Source organism: Moschus berezovskii, chromosome 22 (assembly GCF_049115385.1).
Source record: "Moschus berezovskii isolate FMDL1 chromosome 22, NW_MosBer_1.0, whole genome shotgun sequence".
NCBI classification, from domain to species: Eukaryota; Metazoa; Chordata; class Mammalia; order Artiodactyla; family Moschidae; genus Moschus; species Moschus berezovskii.
In genome coordinates, this window is record NC_142481.1 from 3,193,742 (window position 1) to 3,214,205 (window position 20,464).

A 20,464-nucleotide genomic window follows, 5' to 3' on the forward strand; every position below is an offset into this window, starting at 1 on the left:
CCAGCGGAGAGAGATGAGGGCCTGGAAGCAACACAGAGACAGCAGGAGAGATTCGGAGAGACCCTCCCGCCACAAAGGAAAAGAGATAGAGACAGGTGTGTCCAAGAGAGGCGAGGCAGGGCAGCAGCGAACAGAGACACGGGCAGGGCGGCAGAGACGGAGCCGCCCCCAGGGGCCAAGGTCCCCCGAGAGAGGCATCTGCCAGCAAGGGGTCAGTCGTGGGGACTGACAGAGGGGGGCCATTCTCCTAGAGACACGCTGGAGCGTGGAGGGAGAGGACCAGAGGCAGAGACAGGGACCAGGGGCAAGAGACACCCAGCAGGTGTGGGGTCTCGGACACGTGGCTTCACCTCGCTGGGCCTCAGTCGCTCTGTCTGTGACATGCGGACACACCAGGCACCCTCCCCAAACGCCTGCTCAGGGAGACAGTGAGTTCACTCCTGTAAAGTCACACAGTCAGCTCTCAGTAGATGTGAGCCATTGCCATTCTCACCATTGATGTTTTATTAACATATCCAGGGAGACAGATACAAAGATGTGGCCCCTAGGGAGATGGAGATGGGGAGACAGGGAGAGAGCTGCGGGGGGGGGCAGGGACGGGGAGAACACGTGCAGAGAGGCGGAGAAGCGGACAGGAGCTGGGGCAGGAGCTGGAGGGGGACAGGGATTCCAGGGGACAGCGGTGCCAACGCAGACGCACGCATACCGGTGAGCACCAGGGATACAGAGCAGAGGTGGCCCCCGGGGTTCATGGCAGGACGAGTGAGGGACCCAGACAGGAGCCCAAGACCCCAGGACCAGCCCCCAGGATAAAGGTAGCAAAGGAGGACGGAGAAAGGAGAGAAGTCAAAAGGTAACCAGGACTTTCGAAGGTCTCCCTGCAGAGCACCCGCCCACGCTGCCCCCAGACTGTGCTGAGCTGCCAGGGGGACCCTGGGGATGGATGGCGGCTGGAGGCCCCCCTCCCATCCCCCACCACTTGGGGGACGACTGCTGAGGCCCCCGGGGAGGTGAGGTCACAGCCCCCCACGGTGGGACATGACCTCATCGCCTCAGGTGAGAGCTCACTCTGCCTCTCTCAGTCTGCCTGGCCACCCCTGCCAGGGCCCCCCAGGGGCCCTCCCCAGCCCCCGCGAGCGCTGGGACCCAGGCCTCTGACCACTGGGTCTCCGCCCCTCAGGGGGCCTGTTTCCGGCTGAGTCAGCGTGGGGGGCCTGAGGCTGCGTCAGTGAGGGGAGAACTGACGTAGCCCCCCTCAGACTGGCGGGGCCAGCCAAGGTGACTCAGGCCACCAGCCTGGGGGATGGCCTGGCCCGAGGGGGCGTGGGGGCCTGGGCCTGGGGCCAGCCTGTCGGAGGGCAGCCCCTCCACCGACGGGGGGCAGGGCAGGGGAGGTGCCAGCCCCCACCCGCTGCTTCAGCCGAGAATTGCAAGACTGCACCCCCAGCCACCTCCCTCTCTCTCGGGTGGGTCCAGACCCCCAGCCTCCTCCTCCTCCTTCACGTCCAGGAGCCCAGGTCCCAGCCCCCTCCTCCCGCAGACCCAGGTGTCAAGTGTTCAGGGAAACCCTCGTTTCTCGAAAGAAAGATGGAGAGAGCTTGTGGGCATGCTGCAGTCTGGGGAGTGCAGTCCGGAGTCCGGGTGCGGGTCGGGGGCCCGCACCCAGCGCCAGCCCCACTCCTCGGCCCCCACCCTGAGGGTGTGGGAGTCATCTCTCCCTGCAGGGTAGGGAGCGGGCTGCAGGGGGCTGGTGGGTGCAGGACGGGAGGGTGGGAGTTTTCAGGACTCCTGGGTCTTCCCCGAAGGTGGGAACAGTCGGGCCACCTCTGCGGAGAGGCAGAGACAGACCCCAGGGGAAGACGGTGGAGAATCACAAAGACAGGAGACGACGGTGACAAACGGAGAGAGGGCCACAGGGAGGCGCCAGAGAGAGAGCGATGCCCACACACAACGTGGGACCCTCAGAGAGAGGCAAGCTCAGGGGCTCAGAGGCAACGGCGGGAGAGACAGAGAGGGGACTTGGGTGCACGGGGGGTGGGCACAGATGCCGGCGGAGATGCCGCTGGGAGAGGACCGGGCCCCGGGGGGTCCTTGCTCATGGGCTGGCCCCCGGCTGAGGTGGAGCTGGCCGGCGTGAGGTCAGCAGGTCCGAGGCTGTGTGTGTCCGTCTGTCTGTCCCTGGGGGGTCCTGTCTGGCCTCTGGGGGGTGACGGGGCAGGCGGGCCGCAGAGGCAGCCCAAACCTGTCATTAGTGGTGAGGGCCGTGACGGTGGGCCCCCCCAGCCCCAAGCCGCGGTCCAGGGCCCGCGGCCCCGCCCCCCCACCCCCTCCTTGATCCCTGAGGAATCCCGGGAATTGGGAAGTGGGTCCAGATGATGTTGACACAGGAAACGGTCAGCAGCTGCCGGGCCTCAGCCCGGCAACCCCTCTGACCCCCACCCCCGGCCCCCTGCCGAGCCCCTCTGACCTGTGTCATCGCTGACGAAGGCAACCCCGGGCCCACTCAGCACCCACCAGGATGTTTACAGGAGGTGGGGAGGCTGGGAGGCAGCCGCACAGGCTCCTGGGGAGGGGGCTCTGGACTCCCGGTCAGCTGCCCTCAGACCTCGGCCCTGCCCCCTGCACCCTCAGACTGAGTCAGGACCCCCCCGGACCACCTCTGTCAGACCTGAGTCGGGACCCCCGGCCCCTCCTCCCCAGACCCCGGGGTCCAGACCCTACACCTCCTCCCTCAGACCCGGAGGTCCAGTCCCCCAGCCCCTCCTCCCCAGACCCCGGGGTCCAGACCCTACACCTCCTCCCTCAGACCCGGGGGTCCAGTCCCCCAGCCCCTCCTCCCCAGACCTCGGGGTCCAGACCCTACACCTCCTCCCTCAGACCCGGGGGTCCAGTCCCCCAGCCCCTCCTCCCCAGACCCCGGGGTCCAGACCCTACACCTCCTCCCTCAGACCCGGGGGTCCAGTCCCCCAGCCCCTCCTCCCCAGACCCCGGGGTCCAGACCCTACACCTCCTCCCTCAGACCCGGGGGTCCAGGCCCCCAGCCCCTCCTCCCCAGACCCCGGGGTCCAGACCCTACACCTCCTCCCTCAGACCCGGGGGTCCAGTCCCCCAGCCCCTCCTCCCCAGACCCCGGGGTCCAGACCCTACACCTCCTCCCTCAGACCCGGGGGTCCAGTCCCCCAGCCCCTCCTCCCCAGACCCCGGGGTCCAGACCCTACACCTCCTCCCTCAGACCCGGGGGTCCAGTCCCCCAGCCCCTCCTCCCCAGACCCCGGGGTCCAGACCCTACACCTCCTCCCTCAGACCCGGGGGTCCAGTCCCCCAGCCCCTCCTCCCCAGACCCCGGGGTCCAGACCCTACACCTCCTCCCTCAGACCCGGGGGTCCAGTCCCCCAGCCCCTCCTCCCCAGACCTCGGGGTCCAGACCCTACACCTCCTCCCTCAGACCCGGGGGTCCAGTCCCCCAGCCCCTCCTCCCCAGACCCTGGGGTCCAGACCCTACACCTCCTCCCTCAGACCCGGGGGTCCAGGCCCCCAGCCCCTCCTCCCCAGACCCCGGGGTCCAGACCCTACACCTCCTCCCTCAGACCCGGGGGTCCAGTCCCCCAGCCTCTCCTCCCCAGACCCCAGGGTCCAGGACTCCACACCTCCTCCTCAGACTCAAGGTCCAGACCCCAGCTCCTCCTCCCTTAGACCCAGGGGTCCAGACCCCCAGCCCCTCTTCCCTCAAGGACACAGGGGTCCAGACCCCCAGCCCCTCTTCCCTCAAGGACACAGGGGTCCAGATCCCCAGCCCCTCCCCATTCAGACTCGGGGTCTGGACACAGGACAGACCACTGCAGGGGAGACGAGCCCCATCCTCACTGGCTGGAAGCTGAGTGCAGGTCCGCGGGAAAACTCAGGATCAGTTCCCAACCCAGCCCCCAGGTTGGCCTCCTCCCCCACCACTGGGGAACCGGACCAGAAGCCTGGGGACCCCAGTTCGGTGTGCTTCCCTGTCTGCGGGTTGAGAAACTGAGGCGCGCTAGACAGGGCTCCTTTTCTGTGACCCCCGCCCCCCAACCGGGCCTCGGAGCTCTTGGATCCTGTGGGGCCCAGCTCTCTGGTTGCTTACACAGTCCCCATCGGGGGCCTGGATGCCCTTGGGACCAGGCTGACCCCCATTTTCCTCATCGCCCTCCTAGGTCTGGTTGCTCGGGAGCCTCCCTAACAATGGGGCTCAGTGAGGTCCTCTGGGCCTCAGGCCCCCCACCCCTGGTTGCTAGGGAGGCCCTCCCACTGGCGACCAGGTCTGAGGAGCCTTTGGGCCTCCTGGACCTTCCCCTCAGGCATCGGTTTACTAAGCAGAGGGAGGCCTTGGCAAGAGGTCTCGGGGTGCCCACTCTTGGGGTCCCCTGATTGGCAAAGGGGAGATGACTTAGACTCCCCCTTGCTTTGAACTCGGATTGCTGAGGGGGCTCTTCTAACACCAGGGCCCCATCCCACCCACAAGGCACCTTCCACCTGGTTGCCAGTGGGAGGGCCTCCCTAGCAACCAGACGTGACCAGGCCAGTGTGACCCCCCCTTTTTTGCTTCCCCACTGCTGAGGGGGCTCCCTAGCAACAGAACTTAGAACTTTAGGGGTCAGGCAGGCAGGTGGGTGGGGCCAAGCCGGTTGCTGGGGTGATGGCCTTCAAGGTCTCTCCCCACAGAGGCCCCAGGAGGCTGGGGAGGCAACATGGTGGGCTCTGGGATCCCAGCTTTGGGTCTCCTCCTGCTGGTGCAGGGCTCAGTAGGTGAGGGTGCTGACGAGAGGGTCAGAGGGCGGAGTTGGGGGCCTCCTCAACCTCCAGTCTCCCCACATGGCTCTTTCTTTCACAGATGGGAATGGAATCCAGGGATTCTTCTATCCATGGAGTGAGCAGTGGAGGACACCCGGGGTCCCCCCAGGGACAGAGAGCCCAGACTAGACCCCCGGGTCTGAGGGAGGAGGGGCTGGGGCCCTGGACCCCGGTCTGGGAGGAGGGGCTGGGGGTCTAGACCCCCGGGTCTGGGGAGGAGGGGATGGGGTCTAGACTCTGGCTCTGACAGAACAGGGGCTGGGGGCCCAGGCTGGAGTGGGCTCTGGGCAGGCGGCCTCGGGTCCAGCCATGGGCTCCGTGAGGACGCTGCCCCTCGTGGTGGGTCCCCAGGTTGTGAAGGAGACGTGTGGGACCGGGAGAGTTGCGGGGGCCAGGCGGCAATTGAGAACCCCAATCTCTGCCTGCGACTCCGATGCTGCTACCGCGACGGGGTCTGCTACCACCAGCGTCCGGATGGTGCGCGGGGGGCCGGGCCGGGGTGGGGGCTGGCGGCACGGAGCCCGGGGTCTCACGGCCTTGCTCTGCGCAGAGAACATGCGGCGGAAGCACATGTGGGCGCTGGGCTGGACGTGCGGAGGCCTCCTCTTCCTCATCACCAGCATCTGCCTGTTCTGGCGAGTGGGGCTGCGGCGGGGCGGGCGCCCCTGACCCGGGCGCGGGGGCGGGGGGACGGCGCGGCTGACGGTGTCCCCTCCCCGCCAGGTGGGCCAGGCGACGCGACATGCTGCGGCTGCCCTGGTTCCTGAAGGGCAAGTGCGACCTGTCCAGGACGGTCTCTTTGTTGTCCAAGGACCGGACTCCGAGCGAGAAGAAGACGCCCTCTGTCGGCAGCATGCCCCCCGCTGCGCCCACGGAGGGGCCCCTGGATGTCTCGGGGGGCACCGAGGGGGAGGGGACGGAAGGGGGCGAAGAAACGGAAGGGGGGGACGAAGATGATTAAGGGCGCCCCCTGGAGGGGCCCCTCAATACAGACGTAGCACAGAGATGCCCGGTCTCTTTTCTGAGAAGCATGAAGCAGGGGGCGCAGTGCTGCGAATGTGTGTGTGTATTTTGGGGGGTCTTGGGCTGACGGGGGATGCGAGGCGACAGGCGTCTGGAATAAGGCAGGCCCCGGGGTAAGTGCGGAGGATCTGAGCTGAGAGGTACTTGGGCTAATGGGCACCCTGAGTTGAGTGTAGGTCCCAGGCTGTGATTAGGAGGGTTCTAGACTGAGGGGTTGGGGGTGAGTCGGGGTGGCCTCGGCTGAGACTCCAGCTGGGCTGGGGGGGTTCACGGGCAACCGAGCCCCTCATCTGTCCTGCTGCCACTGTCTGACAGTCTCTTCTGCCCACCCACCGGCCCGTGGGGTCCTGCAGCCCTTGGGCCAGCAGCCGCTCGCCCCGCTTCCTACCAACGCCGGACGACTGCAGCCCTTGGCCTCGGGACGGAAACCCTCCTGGAAGCTCGTTACGGTTGAAGACATCCTGCTCGGCCCCTTTCCTCCCCTCTTCCTTTCTCAGGAGACAGAGCCCACACCAGCCTACCCTTCACACGTGTTTGTGTTTTCCCCAATAAATATCTTGCAGTCTTTGTCCCTCTGTCTGCCTCTCCAGGGACCCCAAACTAACCGAGGAAACCTGGGCTGCAGGCGATCTGGATGGGGAGTTGGGTCTGGGCTTGAGATTCCGGCCTCCCTGCCTGCCTGCCCCTGGCTCCTGTCCCCACTCCACGAGGGGACGGCCTGGACAGCTGGGCTCCTAGGGCCCCTTCCCCTGCTCCAGCAGTGTCCCTCCCCAGACAGACATGCAGTGCTGGGAGGCAGAGCCGTTTATCTGGGGGAGGAGAGGTGGGAGACAGGCAGGCGTATCCTGGTAGCCAGGGGCTGCTGGGGGCGGCGGCGCGTCTCCGTCGGGCACTCACAGCCGGGGCTACGCGTTCATCTGCAGGAGGGAGGGTGGGGTTAGTGGCAGCTCAGGACCCCCGCATCCCAGGTCCACCACGCACGGCCAGGGGCCCCTTTCTCCTGCTTCGGTCCCTCACAACGGACTCTCACTTGCTCACTCAGGGCTCCTCCGCCCTTCGCAGCCTGCTGTGCAGCAGCAACTGTGCCTTTAGCGCAGCGGACCCAGGGGTACAGCGTGGGGGACGAGAGGCAGGCAGAGGCCGAGAGAGGAAGAGAGAGAAGTCGAGGGGACCACAGAGGCACAGCGATACAGAGGGACATGGCAGATGGCCTGTGACAGACACAGGACACAGAGAGACAGAGAGGCGGAGTCAGAGAAGATGACACAGGGGAGAAATGACGTGGGCTGGGTCTGGGTCTGTGCATCTCAACGGGTTTTGGTCCCAGAGGCAGACAGGAGCGCCTGGAGTCCCACCCACAGTCCCTCTGTTCAAGGTCCAGTTCTCTGTCGCTTGGGTGCTGGAGCCACATCGCCCTGCCCGTGATAGAGTCCTGTCTTTGCACAGGCCCGTTCTCCTTCTCAGAGGGGCCTAGAGTCTAATCAGCTTGGCCAGTTTCTGGCAAGTGGTTCTGCCAGCAGAGGTCTGCCACAGCTGGGTTGTATTTCTGGGCAAGGTAAAGTGTTTCTGGGGGTGATGCTAACCACTGGCGGTTACTTCTGCGTGGCACGTAAAGTGTTTCCGGGGGTGATGCTAACCACTGGCGGTTACTGCCGCGTGGCACGTAAAGTGTTTCCGGGGGTGATGCTAACCACTGGCGGTTACTTCTGCGTGGCACGTAAAGTGTTTCCAGGGGTGATGCTAACCACTGGCGGTTACTGCCGCGTGGCACGTAAAGTGTTTCCGGGGGTGATGCTAACCACTGGCGGTTACTGCCGCGTGGCGCGTCAAACTGTGTTACATCATGCTTTGTCTGTGCATACATTTGCTCATCTTCAGCTGTTTCCTCATCCGAACCACAGAACGTAGCATATGATCGGGGTGACTATTCTTGAAATTGTCTCACCAAAAAAGAAAAAAGTATATAACTAGCATCCTTCTGGTTGCAGAGGAGGAAAGTTAATTCATCACCAATAGAGAATGTCTTAGGACATGGGTTTAATTCGTTTATAGAGCCCCTCACTTGGGAAACTGATTCAGTCACCCATCCATTGTTCCGCTTACCTGTTCAGCTACCAACCCACCCTTGCATCTGTTCTCTCATCTCTCTGCCTACCCCTCTGCCCCAAATCCATTCAACTACCCATCCACCTGACTGCCATCAATCAGTCCCACCATATCGGGAATTTCCTGGAGGTCCAGATTTTAGGACTCAGCACTTTCACTGCCGTGGGCCCGGGTTCAGTCCCTGGTCAGGAAGTTTAAATCTGACAAGTCACACAGTGCAGCCAAAAACAAAAAACCCAAACCACCACCACATCCATCCATCCACCCACCCATCCATCAACCAATTCATCCATCCATCCATCACTCATCTATCCAACCATTCATCCACCCACCCACCCAACCATCAGCCTCTGACTTCCTGAGTTCACTCTTAGCTGGGGAATGCTAAGAACAAAGACACCAGAGACCCAGATCTTACCCTCTAAGGTCTCCCTCTTGGGTGCGAGAGACAGTATCAGTACACACACACACCCCACACACGGCAATACAAACAATAAAAGGAGGTAACTCAGACCACGAGAAGACCCAGAAAAAGGCACTGAAATTGGAGTCGGATCGTAAAAGACATCTGGTAAACTTTCTGTGCAGAGTGAAGACTACAAGTGCGCCCCTGATGAAGGTGAAGGCGTGGACAGAGGCCAAGTGGTGCGAGACATCCCCACCGTGATGGATGGGGGTGGGGGGGTGGGGGTGTCATGATCACTGCAGAGAAGTCAGGAGAGTAGGGGACACACACAGAGTGAGCGGCTTGGATTCAACCAGAGGGCAGCAGGGAGCCCCAGCAGGTCTCTACACTATGGAGAGTACAACAACTAGCCCCCGCTTAGGCAAGAGGTGGCACCTTTTGGCAACCTCAGTGTCCTCCCTGGGATGGGACGGTAATACGAGTGACTTCAGAGACTGTTACACTGGGAGGCCTGGATGGGAAATGAGACCGGGTGTGCCTGGAGACACTGGGACCAATACCCCCAAATACCCAAGGAGCCGATAGTGACTCTCCGGCCCTCATGGCTGAGGTGTGTGTTAGTCGTTCAAGTCATGAGCGACTCTTCGCAACCCCATGGACTGTATGTAGCCCACCAGGCTCCTCCGTCCATGGAATTCTCCAGGCAGGAATACTGGAGTGGGCGGCCACGCCCTTCTCCAGGGGATCTTTCTGACCCAGGGATCGAACGCAGGCCTCCTGCACTGCAGGTAGACTCTTCGCCATTTGAACGGCCTGGAAACTCCCACGTCTGGGGACCGGCTCTCATTTGTCTCTCCCGGCCCACACCCACGCGCACTGTCTCTGGGTCTTCGTCCTCTGGTCTCTGCGCTCTTCGCTTCTCTCCCTCCCGATCTTGACCTCTACTTGTCTCTCTTCCCCGCGTGTCCCTGTGCCCGTCTCTCCACTTCCCAGTCCCTTTGACGTCTCTCCCCTCGTCCCCGCCCCGCCCCGCCTCCCCACCCCTCACCTCGGGCTCACTCGGTGCCCGCTCCCGCCGCCCCGGGCCCGGCCTCCAGCGAGGCGAGCTGCAGGCGCACGCGGCGGGATCCGGCGGCGGGCGGCGGGGGCGTGCGGGCGGCGCGGCGCGCTCCCCGGGAGCCGGGCGAGGCGCGCCGGCCGGCGGCGGAGGAAGCCGGCGCCGACCAGCGGCGGGAGAGCTTCCGCGCGAGGCGGGCGAGCGCCGAGGGCCGCAGGCCGTAGTCGCGCTCGAGCTCCTGGCGCGAGATCTCGATGTTGCCTGTGTACCAGAGGATCCAGCCGAGCAGGCTCAGGAAGACGAGCAGCGCGCCCGTGTAGATAAGCAGGTCGCCGAAGTCGCGGCCGCGCACCTGCAGCTGCGCGAACACACCGGTCAGCAGCGCCGCCATGCCCGCCACGTCCAGCGCCACGGCCAGCAGCAGCGCCATCCGGCAGCGGCCCAGGCCGGACGCCAGCCCCGGCGCGCCCGCCGCCGGGGACGGTGCACCGCTCGGCGCGGGCCCCGGCGAGGTGCACACGGCCGGCGCCGCCGCCATGGCTGGCTCTGACCCGCGGAGAGCGCGTTCCGCGTTCCGGGTGCGGCCCGGGGCGGGGTCAGGGTTCTGCGCCAGGTATGCCCGGCGCTCTCCTGGTCACCTGGGTTGGGACGGGTGTGGACGGGCCCGGCCGGGGTCGCCCTGGCTCTCAGGAGCCGATGCTGGGGCCGGCTGGGCGCACAGGTTAGTGTGGCCCGGGCCCCCTGCGCCCCCAAGGAGTCTGAAGCCGCACGTGGTCCCAGTTCAGGACTTTCTGATGGCGGCACTGGAAGGCGCAGGGGGCCCTGGCGATGTTTCTGTGCCTGTCTCCCGCGCCTCCTGGGCAGCGGGCCCTGCGCTGGGCACAGGTGGGGTCAAAACACAAGGATCACACAAGGCCCCTGGCCCCCAGGAGGAGGCAGGGGATCAGCAGTCAGGGCGCCTTAAGGGATGGAAGTGGGCACTTATTGCCTGCCTGCCGAGGCCGCCTGTGTGGTCCAGAGAGAATGATCCCAAGAACAGAACGGTGGATCGGACTCACAAGAACTCTGTCGCCACCATCAGATTTAGAGTACTCCAATGGAGGGAGTAAGGCAAACCCCAACGTCCATGTTTGCTCAGATTTCGCCAGGGCCTCGGGACTGTCAGGACTCATTAGCGGCGAAGTCCAAGGGCAAGGAGATGGGCAAGGCCTCTGCCCTCGAGGAGTTCCTGGACATAATCACGAGTTGTCCTGATGGAGGTGACATAAGGCCCTGTCGTTCCTTCTGTTCACTTGGGAGTCTCGCCAGGCCCTGTGCTGGCCAGGCTGCGACACAGAGATGTATCAGGCGAGGCTCTTTCCCCTTAAGGAGGACCCTGACAACAGAAAAGAAAAGTTGCATAAAGTGTAATGGCCGTGAACGGTGCTGGTGGGAATGGGGCTCGAGGCCGCAAGGAACAGGGAAGAAGGGGAACAGGAATGGAAGCTCTAAGGGAACCAGAGGTTTCGCACGCAAATCTCTCCTCCAACACAACTCGCCCTCAGAGGAAATCCACGTCCCCCAGGGTGGCGGTCTGCGAGAAAGATCCGTCCAGCTTCTCCGTAGACTCACAAGGTTCAGGCGTTGAAGAGGCCCCGGGGGAGGGCGAACTGAGAGAAGGGGCTCCGGGGATAGCCGAAGATTTCCGAAGGTGGCCGAATGGGGGACCGAATGTTTCCGAAGCGATCCGAAGTGGGCTTGGGGCAAGAGAACGGAAGGCGGCCATCCTTCCGAAGGGCGTTTCCGGAGAGTTCCGAAAATGTCCGAGCGGGCCTGCAGCCTTCGTCGGGAATAGCCGACGGTCTACGAAGGAGTTGGAGGCCCTTGAAGTCCCTGGAGCTAGGGTTAACTAGTTTACGCACTCACAGGTTCATTTATCAGACAAATGTGTACTGAACACCCATACTGTGCCAAGCATTGGGTAACCATGTTGGAAAGAAGCCGCTGAGGAAGGGGATTTGGGGGGGCCTCTGAAGCGAGGCCCGCTCGGAAGTCCGGCCGTGGAGTTCCTAGGACACACGAGGGGCCCTCGGAAGGGCGCCGCTGCTCGTCGAGAACGCACGCTCCCTCCGGCCCCTAGCGGAAGGCTTCCGAAGGGCCTCGAAGGGTTGGCGACTGGCTGGCGGAAATAGCCGAACGCTGACGAGCCGCCTCGGAGGCGGGTAGCCGACCACTCGCGCGTGCCCAGACAGGAAGCGGAAATGCGTGTAGGCATTAAAGGCGCCGCCCCGCCCCCAGCGTGCCTCTTTCCGTCTCCGGCCGCCGCACCGAGAGGTGAGTGGAGGCCTTTTCATCTTCCCGCGTGGCCACGTCTCGCGCCCGCTGCCCGTATTTGTGCCCGGGCCTGGGCGCTCTCACCGCGCCCCTCGCGTTCTTGGCTGCTTTCCGGCGTCGCCGCCTTAGGTCTCTGTGGGTTCTCATCGCCTCGTCCCCTGTGAGTCGGCCGCCTGAGTTCAGCTCCCCCGCCTTAGGCCGCTCAGCCCTGCCTGGCAGACTTCTGGGCGCCCTCGGCCCACGTGGTTCCCCCATTCCCCGCGTCCCCCCTAAACTCCCCTTCTCTGTGGTCAGGTTTCTGCCTGCTGCTCCCTGACGTTTCCCCGCACCCCTTTCCCCGCAGTCGCCGCCATGTCCGCACATCTGCAATGGATGGTCGTGCGGAACTGCTCCAGCTTCTTGATCAAGAGGAACAAGCAGACGTACAGTACCGTAAGTGGCGCCCTGACGCCTCGGTCGGAGGGAGGGGCCTGCACGATCGCCTTGCCCCCTTCGGTCTCGCGACCGCGATGCGTTCCCGTTCCCAGGAGCCGAATAACTTGAAGGCGCGCAACTCCTTCCGCTACAATGGGCTTATTCACCGCAAGACCGTGGGCGTGGAGCCGGCGGCGGACGGCAAAGGGGTCGTGGTGGTGATGAAGCGGAGATCCGGTGAGCCTTTGCCCTGGCTGGGCCCAGGCAACTGACTCGGCATTCGGGGCAGGGGGCTTGGCTTTTCATGTCCGTGCTTGTGCTGCTGAATCAGGATTCCTGGGCTCGGGGTGTTTTCCTGGGAGGCTGGTTCCTTTCCAAGCGAGCCTGCCAGTTATAGGAATTGAATATGTGAAAAGTGGAGAGATTAATAGGACCTGAGTCAGGACTATAAAGTTGTCGTGGTTTGATGATGATTTCAGAATAAATCCTTGAAGCACACCAGGTGGAGGTGGGCGTTAGTCTCTCCACAAGTGGGGAAACGGAGGCAAACAGATAAGGGACCGACCTTTAATTCCCATATGTAGGAAGTGAAGCTTCTGAAGCAGTCCTTACACTCGAGTTGTGGCTGGGGGAGCTCAGAAGGAGTTCTCAGCATCCCACCTCACCCCCCATAAACTGGTTTCCCCACAGACTTGCCCTTCAGATTCTTAGAGGGGGGTCAAGGGGAGGAGGGGTTTCTGGGTAACAGCTGAGTTAGTTTATCACACCTTCAACGCTTTTGTTTTTAAATGGGCACTGGGTTTTATGAGATAGGAACGAGTTTTTCCAGGTCCCTGGTCTCTGTGGGTTCTGACCTCTGTGTCCTGTTGAGTGACAGCACCGACCACAGCTGCTGCCTCCTGGTCTCACAGGGACAAGGGTTAGCCTCTCTTCCCAAGAGTGCAGCCCTGGGGCAGCCAGTTGCTTATGCTGTTAGGCTTCGCAGATTCCCACACTGGAGAACCCTGTTCTGGGGTGCTGGGTCCCAAAAACTTTGCTTTGCCTTGTTGGATTGTTGGTGGGTCTTCCTGCGCTGTCAGAAACTGGGTTGACCTGAGGGGGTAACGTGGGCTGTCTTCTGGGGCAACGAAGGCTAATATCAAACCTCCAGTGTGGTACGGGGTCCTGGGCTTCTTGGAGAACCCACAAGCATAGGATGCAGCCAGGACCCCGTCAGCTCTGAGGCACAGTAAAGGGGGGATTTCCTTTCTGTCCTGCCTGGGCAGTGGAGAGCAGACTGCAGCTGTGCGCAGTGAGGGGCGGGTGCTCGCCGCACACACTCACACACACACACCTGCCGCCCTTCTTCCCTCAGTCCCTCCTGTGGCTCCAGATTACCCCTCAATGATCAGGGCCAGGCCTCAGAGCTCGGCCTTTTGGCCTCCTGTTGCCGAGCCCGTGGTCGCTTGGGCCCAGGGGGTGTGGATGTGAGAGGAGCAGAGCTGCTTTCTGGGGAGCACTCACTACCTGGCCTGTGCGATGCCGAGTGCCCGCCTCACTTGGGTTTAGATGACTGCTGTGTGCATACGGCCTTACACGTGAGAGTCTGCCTCTGTCAGTCAGCTGAGCAGTGTTGTCTCCGGGCTGGGGTAGGGAGGAGACACCTGTATCGGTGCAGGGCTTGGCCTGTGTGTGTCCCTGTGATTGTCCTCTAAGTGGAGCTGGGAGATGAGGCAGTCTCCTGCACTCACATGGCCCAGGCACGTGAGCTCTCCGGGTGGGATTCTGCCCTCACGACAAGTGTGGGCACCGACGTTCCAGACCCTCCCACTGACCCCTGGGGCCCCCCTTCTCCCCATCCCCCGCCAGGCCAGCGCAAGCCAGCCACTTCGTACGTGCGGACCACCATCAATAAGAACGCTCGGGCCACCCTCAGCAGCATCCGACACATGATCCGGAAGAACAAGTACCGCCCGGATTTGCGCATGGTGAGTGGGGCTGGACCCACGAGGCGGGCGTGGGCCTGGGACACCTGGGTGGTCCCGCGAGGGGCGGTCCTCTCCTGACTGTGGAGCCGGACCTGCACTCTGGGAACACAGGATGGGGGGCTCAAGCTCCCAGGGGAGGTGACCTGAGCCCGCCTTGCCTCCAGGCTGCCATCCGCAGAGCCAGCGCCATCCTGCGCAGCCAGAAGCCTGTGATGGTGAAGAGGAAGCCGAGCCGCCCCAGCAAGAGCTCCTGAGCGCCTGGCCTCCCTTCCCCAGAGCAATAAAACTGTTAGCCGCCTGCTCCTCCTGCCGTCTCTTGTGCAGCCGCGAGTCTGTCCCTGCTCCCGTCTGTCCCCCAGGGACTGCCCCCACCTGCCAGCACCGCACAGGTTCCCCAACGTCTTGGGTCTGAAGGGCCAGCTCCAGGCGGGGGACCTGAGTGTGGCCCAGCGTTTCTGCCCGTTGGGCTTGATAGTTGGTGTACATTCACACACCCAGGAGACTAGGAATTGCACGTGAAGTAAAACCTAGAATTGGCACGACACACTCTGCCAGTGCGTGCTGAAACTTCAGGATGGACATTCGTGGAAGTTTCTGGTTTCTGAATAGTCTCTCCTGAGGGGTGGGCATCGGGATGGAGGCTCAGTGCACCTCCTGTTCGGGTAGTTCTGGGGCCTGTGAAGGTGACGCATGTGCTGTCTGGGACCCCGGCTGTGGACTGTTGTTCCTTTGGGGTGGTCTGGAAGCCCCAGAGGGAGCTGTGGTGGGGAGCAGGGGTGCAGACTGACCCTGCCCTCAGCTGAGGGTCCTGGGCAGCTCACAGTCTCCCGGGAGACCCTGCAGGTATGAACTGAGGCTCTTGGGCCTTAGGGGTGGGCAGGGCCCACTCGTGCCTTGGCCTTTGGTTCTGGGCCACATGCCCATCTGGGAAGGGGAGCCTGCCTTTAGGGGCACCAGGCAGCTCCTGAGTCCAGGACCCTGTGGGGCCCTGTCCCCAGTGGCAGAGGGGAAGGCAGGCTGCAAAGGCTACATCCTTGGACAGCCTCTTGGCTAGGAACCCGCCCAGCCAGCCGTCTGCCTCCTGCTGCATTGGGAGTGAGCCCTCGGGCCCTACAACCCTGACCTCACCTGCTGCCTCATAGCAGATGCCTGCCCCCACTGTGCCCAGGCCCCCTCAGCTCTCCCCACTCCATTCTGCGGCCGAGCCTGCAGCCAGCCCTTGCCTGGGTGCACAGCTTAGGCTCCTCAGGGTCTCTGTTGACTGGGTCTGAAGTCGGTTCTGCTACTGGCTCCCTGTAGTCTGTTAGAACCATGTGCTGGCTGGGTGCCTCCCTGGCTCCTTCCAGCTTAGTTTCTAGCTGTGTGGTCCTGGGCAAGTGAGTGCCCCTCTCTGTCAGAATTAAGGAGGTTAACGAGTGCCCGGGGGACACCCTGCAGGTGAGAGCGGTAATTAGCTGTTAGTAATGAGATTGACCTGTGGCGTGTATACGTGTGTGTACACACATACCTGTGGAGTGGCTATTTGTCTTCCAGACACCCCATGAAGCAGACAGCCGCCTTATAGATGTAGAAAGTGAGGCTCAGATGAGTAAAGGTTACCCACGCCATGGCTCCTGGCGTGTTTCCGGTGTACCTACTGTGTGCCAGCCAGCGTGGGGACCCTGCCCCCCGCTCTGCGCTGGGGTCAGGAGCTCCAGCTCCTCCCAGTCAGCAGAGCGATCAGGAACCCCTCCTGCCAAACCTCCTCCCCAGGTCTGTTCACTGGTCGCACAGTGTCTCCGGTGGAACTTTGCTGACCTAACACCTGCTCAGAGCTCTCCCATGGTTCCCGTCCCACTCCACGGAGAGGCAGCTCCTGGCCGTGGCCAATGGTCCCCCCACGCCCCCGCCTCTCACTGAGCCTCGCTGTTCTCTGGGAGGTGCTTGCCCACACTGAGCCTTGGTCCCGGGCACACCCAGCGCCCCAGCAGAGCAGAGGCACACAGCCCTGGGCGTCCGCTGTGCCATGTGGCCGCTGGTAGTCAGATGCGGGGGTCTCCTTGTCTGGCCTGGATCCTTGCTGCTCTGGGCACTCAGCACACATGCAGTCCAGCTGGGCAGATACACATTCTGGCAAAAATGCTGGACGCCGTGACAAAGGGAAAATCTGGAATGCAGCAAGAGAAAAGCAACTTGTGAGGGAGAGCCAGACTGACTGCTGGCTTCTCAGCGGGGACCGTGGGGCCAGGGTGGGGAGGGCGGAAGACAAGTGCCCAGAGATGCCCCCCCACAACACCCCTCTCTGCGCCAGTGGCCACGCTGCCTGGGTGCCAGTTCTACACTGTGGCCCTAGTCTCTGGGCCTCGGTCTCCCTCTGTGTGAAAAGAGTTCCTTTCATGTCTGATTCCTTGGGGCTCTGAGAAGCAGAGATCTTGGTTCTGTGTGCCGTGTCTTGTCCAGTGGTAATCTAGGGAACTTTTGCAGAGTTGAGTGTAGGCACGCCCTTGGCAGCTGCTCCACACAGGGTCACTCAGCAGTGGAAACCTGCTCCTTCGAGGGAGGGGCTGGCCTTGATTGAATTTGCGTCTGCATGGTTACCTCAGGGCTCCACCACTCCTTGGCTGTGCAGCCTTTGGCTGGTTCCTTGACCTCTCTGTCTGTGACACAGCTACTTCAGTAGCCCTTACTTCCTACGGGTTGTTGAGGTTAAATGTGCAAAGAGCTTGCAACACCGCCTGCTGGGACAAATCCACAGATCTCCCTTGCCTGTATGAATGGGTACAATTTATCTGAGCAGATGGACTCAGAACAAACACAAACGTCTTTCCCTGTTTGTAACTGCTGCTGCTAAGTCACTTCAGTCGTGTCCGACTCTGTGTGACCCCACAGACGGCAGCCCACTAGGCTCCTCTTGTCACTGGGCTTCTCCAGGGAAGAATACTGGAGTGGGTTGCCATTTCCTCCTCCAATGCATGAAAGTGAAAAGTGAAAGTGAAGTCCCTCAGTCGTGTCCGACTCTTAGCGACCCCATGGACTGCAGCCCACCAGGCTCCTCTGTCCATGGGATTTTCCAGGCAAGAGTACTAGAGTCGGGTGCCATTGCCTGTCTCCGGTGTCTGTAACTATTTGCACACAAAACGATGCTCGGGTTTTTCAGAGCACTTTGAAGACAATTTCACGTGGTAATGCCCGCGGCTCCAGTCTTCGTGAGTTATGTGAATACCCTTGTGCCCTCTGCCGTGTTTTCTTCAGGCTGTCTCTACCCTGTCCAGGAATTTTAAAAATCTACTTTTGTTACTCTTGCAGTCATCTGCTGGAATAAAAACAATTCTTTAAAGTCTTCTGTTATGAAAATAACATGTGCATGTGGTTTGGAGACATGCCGGGAGCCCAGTCAGGGACCCAACCATGCCACATGGCATGTGGGATCTTAGTTCCCTGACCGGGTATCGAACCCATGCCCCCTGTAGAGGAAGCACAGGGTCCTCACCACTGGAGAGCCAGGGAAGTCCTCGTGCCCCTTGGCTAGGCGCTCACAGCCAAACCAGCACATTGATTTCAGCAACTTGGCGTTTATGGAGGAGACGCAGCCAGGAGACTCCCTGTACTGTCTTCACAGTTCCTATGTAAATCCAAAACTTGTCAAGTATATTAAAGATGACTAAGTGTTCGCCTCTCAGGTTGAGAAAAACCAAAGTTGGATAAAAATCAGTGCTGGTGAGGCTGTGGGCGGGGGTGGGGTGGGGGGTGGACACAGGTTGCTGGCAGTGTCAAGCGGTATGAACCCACGGGCAACAACTTGGCAATTATCTGTACAGAGTTAGACATGGATGTACCCTCAGGCACAGGCATGTCACAGAAAAGGGTGAGACTGCAGAGTCACCTTGTGTGACTCTGTGCCCAGGCTCCGTGCACCGAGGTCATTTCTTCCAGTGTTGCTGGGGTTTTTTGCCATACATTGGGGTGCGACTGAGGGCTTGGAAGGCCTGGGTGCTACAGGACAGTCAGCCAGACGTGCTAAGTCAAAAAGCCCAGGCAGGCGTGACATGCCGTGTGCAGGTCACTGCCAGGTATACACGGACGAGACCATGGACATAAGAGCACAGGTGTTAGGGGACTTCCCCTGCTGGTCCAGGGGTAAGGACTCCGCGCTTTCACTCCCGAGGGCACGGGTTCAGTCTCTGACCGAGGAACTGAGATCCCACAAGCAAAAAATCTAAATAATAAAAAGAACATATGCTTAAATTTGGGGGGCTTTCCTGGTGGCTCAGTAGTAAAGAACCCACCTACCACTGCAGGAGATGTGGCTTCAATTCTTGGGTCAGGAAGATCCCCTGGAGAAGGAAATGGCAACCCACTCCAGTATTCTTGCCTGGAAAATCCCATGGACGGAAGAGTCTGGTGGGCTACAGTCCATGGCATCACAGAGTCGGACATAATTAGTGACTAAACAACATGCTTAAATTTGCTTGCATCCCCATAGAATTTCCTCAGAAAAATACAAGAGAATCCACTGACACTGGTTATCCCTGATGAGGGAGTCGGGTGTTGGGGAGATGGGAGTTTGAGGGAGCCGTTCTAGTGAAACTTCGTTACCTTTAAAATTTTTAAAAAGTGAAGATGTTGCATTTTGAATGGGTGCCACGCACGCGGTATTGCAGGCTCTTCTTTCCTGGGACGGTGTTTGCAGCTTAAACAGAAACGGTAGTTCACCTTACAGGGCGTTGGCAGGCTGCGCTCGCTTACGTAGTATGTTCTGGAGATTGGTCCATCTCTCATAATGCGCTTCATGGTCTTTCTGTGTGTGTATGTTTTGTCTTTTTTTTAAATTAATTAAATTGGAGGCTAATTACTTTACAATATTGTAGTGGTTTTTGCCATACATCGACATGAATCAGCCATGGGCGCACGTATATTCCCCATCCTGAACCCCCCTCCCACCTCCCTCCTTTCATGTTCTTAAAATTCTGAAATACAGCAGATGCACAGAAAAGCACACGTTTACACATTTATATGTTTTCCTCCTGGGCTCCTTGCTGGTTAGGGGTAACCAGTATCCTGAGCCTTAGGGAAACAATCGTGTTGCTGTCATAACACAGCGTGACCACTGAGGTATGTGTGTTTAGAAGAGCTTGGTTTTGATGGTTCTGGAACTGCCTGCAATGGCGCTCGGACTGAGGGTCTCCTGAAACTCGCTTGGCTGACGGCAAGCTTTCCCACGCTGCTGGGAGTGAAGGCCCACTGCCCCTGTGTTGCATAGTACTGCTCAACGGTGTACAGGCACGTGTCACTGCTCGCAACTTAGGACAGATCGGCTTTGCAGCTCGTGGTGTGTGTGCTCTTGGCCTCTCCACTGTGTCTCCGCATGACTTTTGTTTCCTGCTCCTGCCGAGGGTGCACCGCGGACTGGGAGAGCACCCATGGCTCTGCACTGGGCATTGCCAGATCTAGGGGGCCAGCTGGGCCTTCTGCTCTACCTTTCCCATCACTTGTGATGGTGGGAATCTTCGTCTGTTTGCCTGGGAGTTGCTGGGATTCCCCCTTTTGTGATGTGTTTGTGCAAGAGCTTTTGCTTTCACATTTTCACTGATCTGTAGGAGCTCTTCCCCGGAGAAGGCAATGGCAAGCCACTCCAGTACTTTTGCCTAGAAAATCCCGTGGATGGAGCAGCCTGGTAGGCTGCAGTCCGTGGGGTTGCTAAGGGTCGGACACAACTGAGCGACTTTACTTTCACTTTTCACTTTCACGCATTGGAGAAGGAAATGGCAACCCACTCGTGTTCTTGCCTGGAGAATCCCAGGGACGGGGGAGCCTGGTGGGCTTCCGTCTATGGGGTCACACAGAGTCGGACACGACTGAAGTGACTTAGCAGTAGCAGCAGCAGGAGCTCTTCACACATTTAGATTTGTCCTTTCAGTTGTATGTCTTGTTAACTATCATCTTTCCCACTGAACATAATTCCTTGATTTAAATTACATCAAATCCTGAGATGTACTTTACAGAGTAGGATACACCCATTGAAAATATACACATGTTCACATAATCATGCAGCCACATGAGCCCCACTGTGACAGAGATCTGGAACGTGCTCATCACCAAGGCTCCGTGTCCTTGATCCTCCCTGATCCCAGCCAGCCAGGGATGTTTTTGGCTGCCGTCTAGAATTTCACAGAAGTGGAACCAAATTATTTTGTACCTGTATGTGGCTTCACTCAGCGTTTTGTGTACCTAAGTCGTATTCTGCTGAGTGACTGCACAGTTCCTACACTCATCTGTTGAACGTGTCTGCTACTTCCAGTCTGATTACGAAAGAAGCAACTGTGAAAGTTGGCATAACAGTCTCTGATGGGCCTTCATTTCTTTGTACTTTTTGATTAT

General features: G+C 60.5%; 3 protein-coding genes across 4 annotated transcripts; 2 read left to right on the top strand and 1 right to left on the bottom strand.

Moving 5' to 3' along the window:
* The first annotated feature begins 4,568 nt into the window (after positions 1–4,568).
* Positions 4,569–5,782, top strand: TMEM190 (transmembrane protein 190). The gene is made up of 5 exons (XM_088830454.1): positions 4,569–4,776; positions 4,862–4,897; positions 5,173–5,298; positions 5,372–5,456; positions 5,545–5,782. The coding sequence occupies exons 1-5, from the start codon at positions 4,719–4,721 to the stop codon at positions 5,780–5,782; spliced, it is 543 nt and encodes a 180-aa protein (XP_088686580.1). The 5' UTR covers positions 4,569–4,718.
* An 87-nt stretch (positions 5,783–5,869) lies between these two features.
* TMEM238 (transmembrane protein 238) lies at positions 5,870–10,047 on the bottom strand. Its single transcript, XM_055410739.2, has 2 exons — positions 9,405–10,047; positions 5,870–6,761 (listed from the first exon to the last, which is right to left on the bottom strand). Exon 1 carries the CDS (start codon positions 9,949–9,951, stop codon positions 9,412–9,414), a length of 540 nt encoding a protein of 179 aa, XP_055266714.2. The 5' UTR covers positions 9,952–10,047; the 3' UTR covers positions 5,870–6,761; positions 9,405–9,411.
* A 1,591-nt stretch (positions 10,048–11,638) lies between these two features.
* Positions 11,639–14,405, top strand: RPL28 (ribosomal protein L28). 2 transcript variants are annotated; one of them, XM_055410741.2, is made up of 5 exons: positions 11,639–11,726; positions 12,070–12,158; positions 12,254–12,377; positions 13,989–14,107; positions 14,272–14,405. In XM_055410741.2, exons 1-5 carry the CDS (start codon positions 11,654–11,656, stop codon positions 14,359–14,361), a joined length of 495 nt encoding a protein of 164 aa, XP_055266716.1. In that variant the 5' UTR covers positions 11,639–11,653; the 3' UTR covers positions 14,362–14,405. The 2 variants fall into 2 exon arrangements, with proteins under 2 accessions (XP_055266716.1, XP_055266717.1); XM_055410742.2 differs by lacking the exon at positions 11,639–11,726 and adding an exon at positions 11,813–11,886.
* Positions 14,406–20,464: the final 6,059 nt, after the last annotated feature.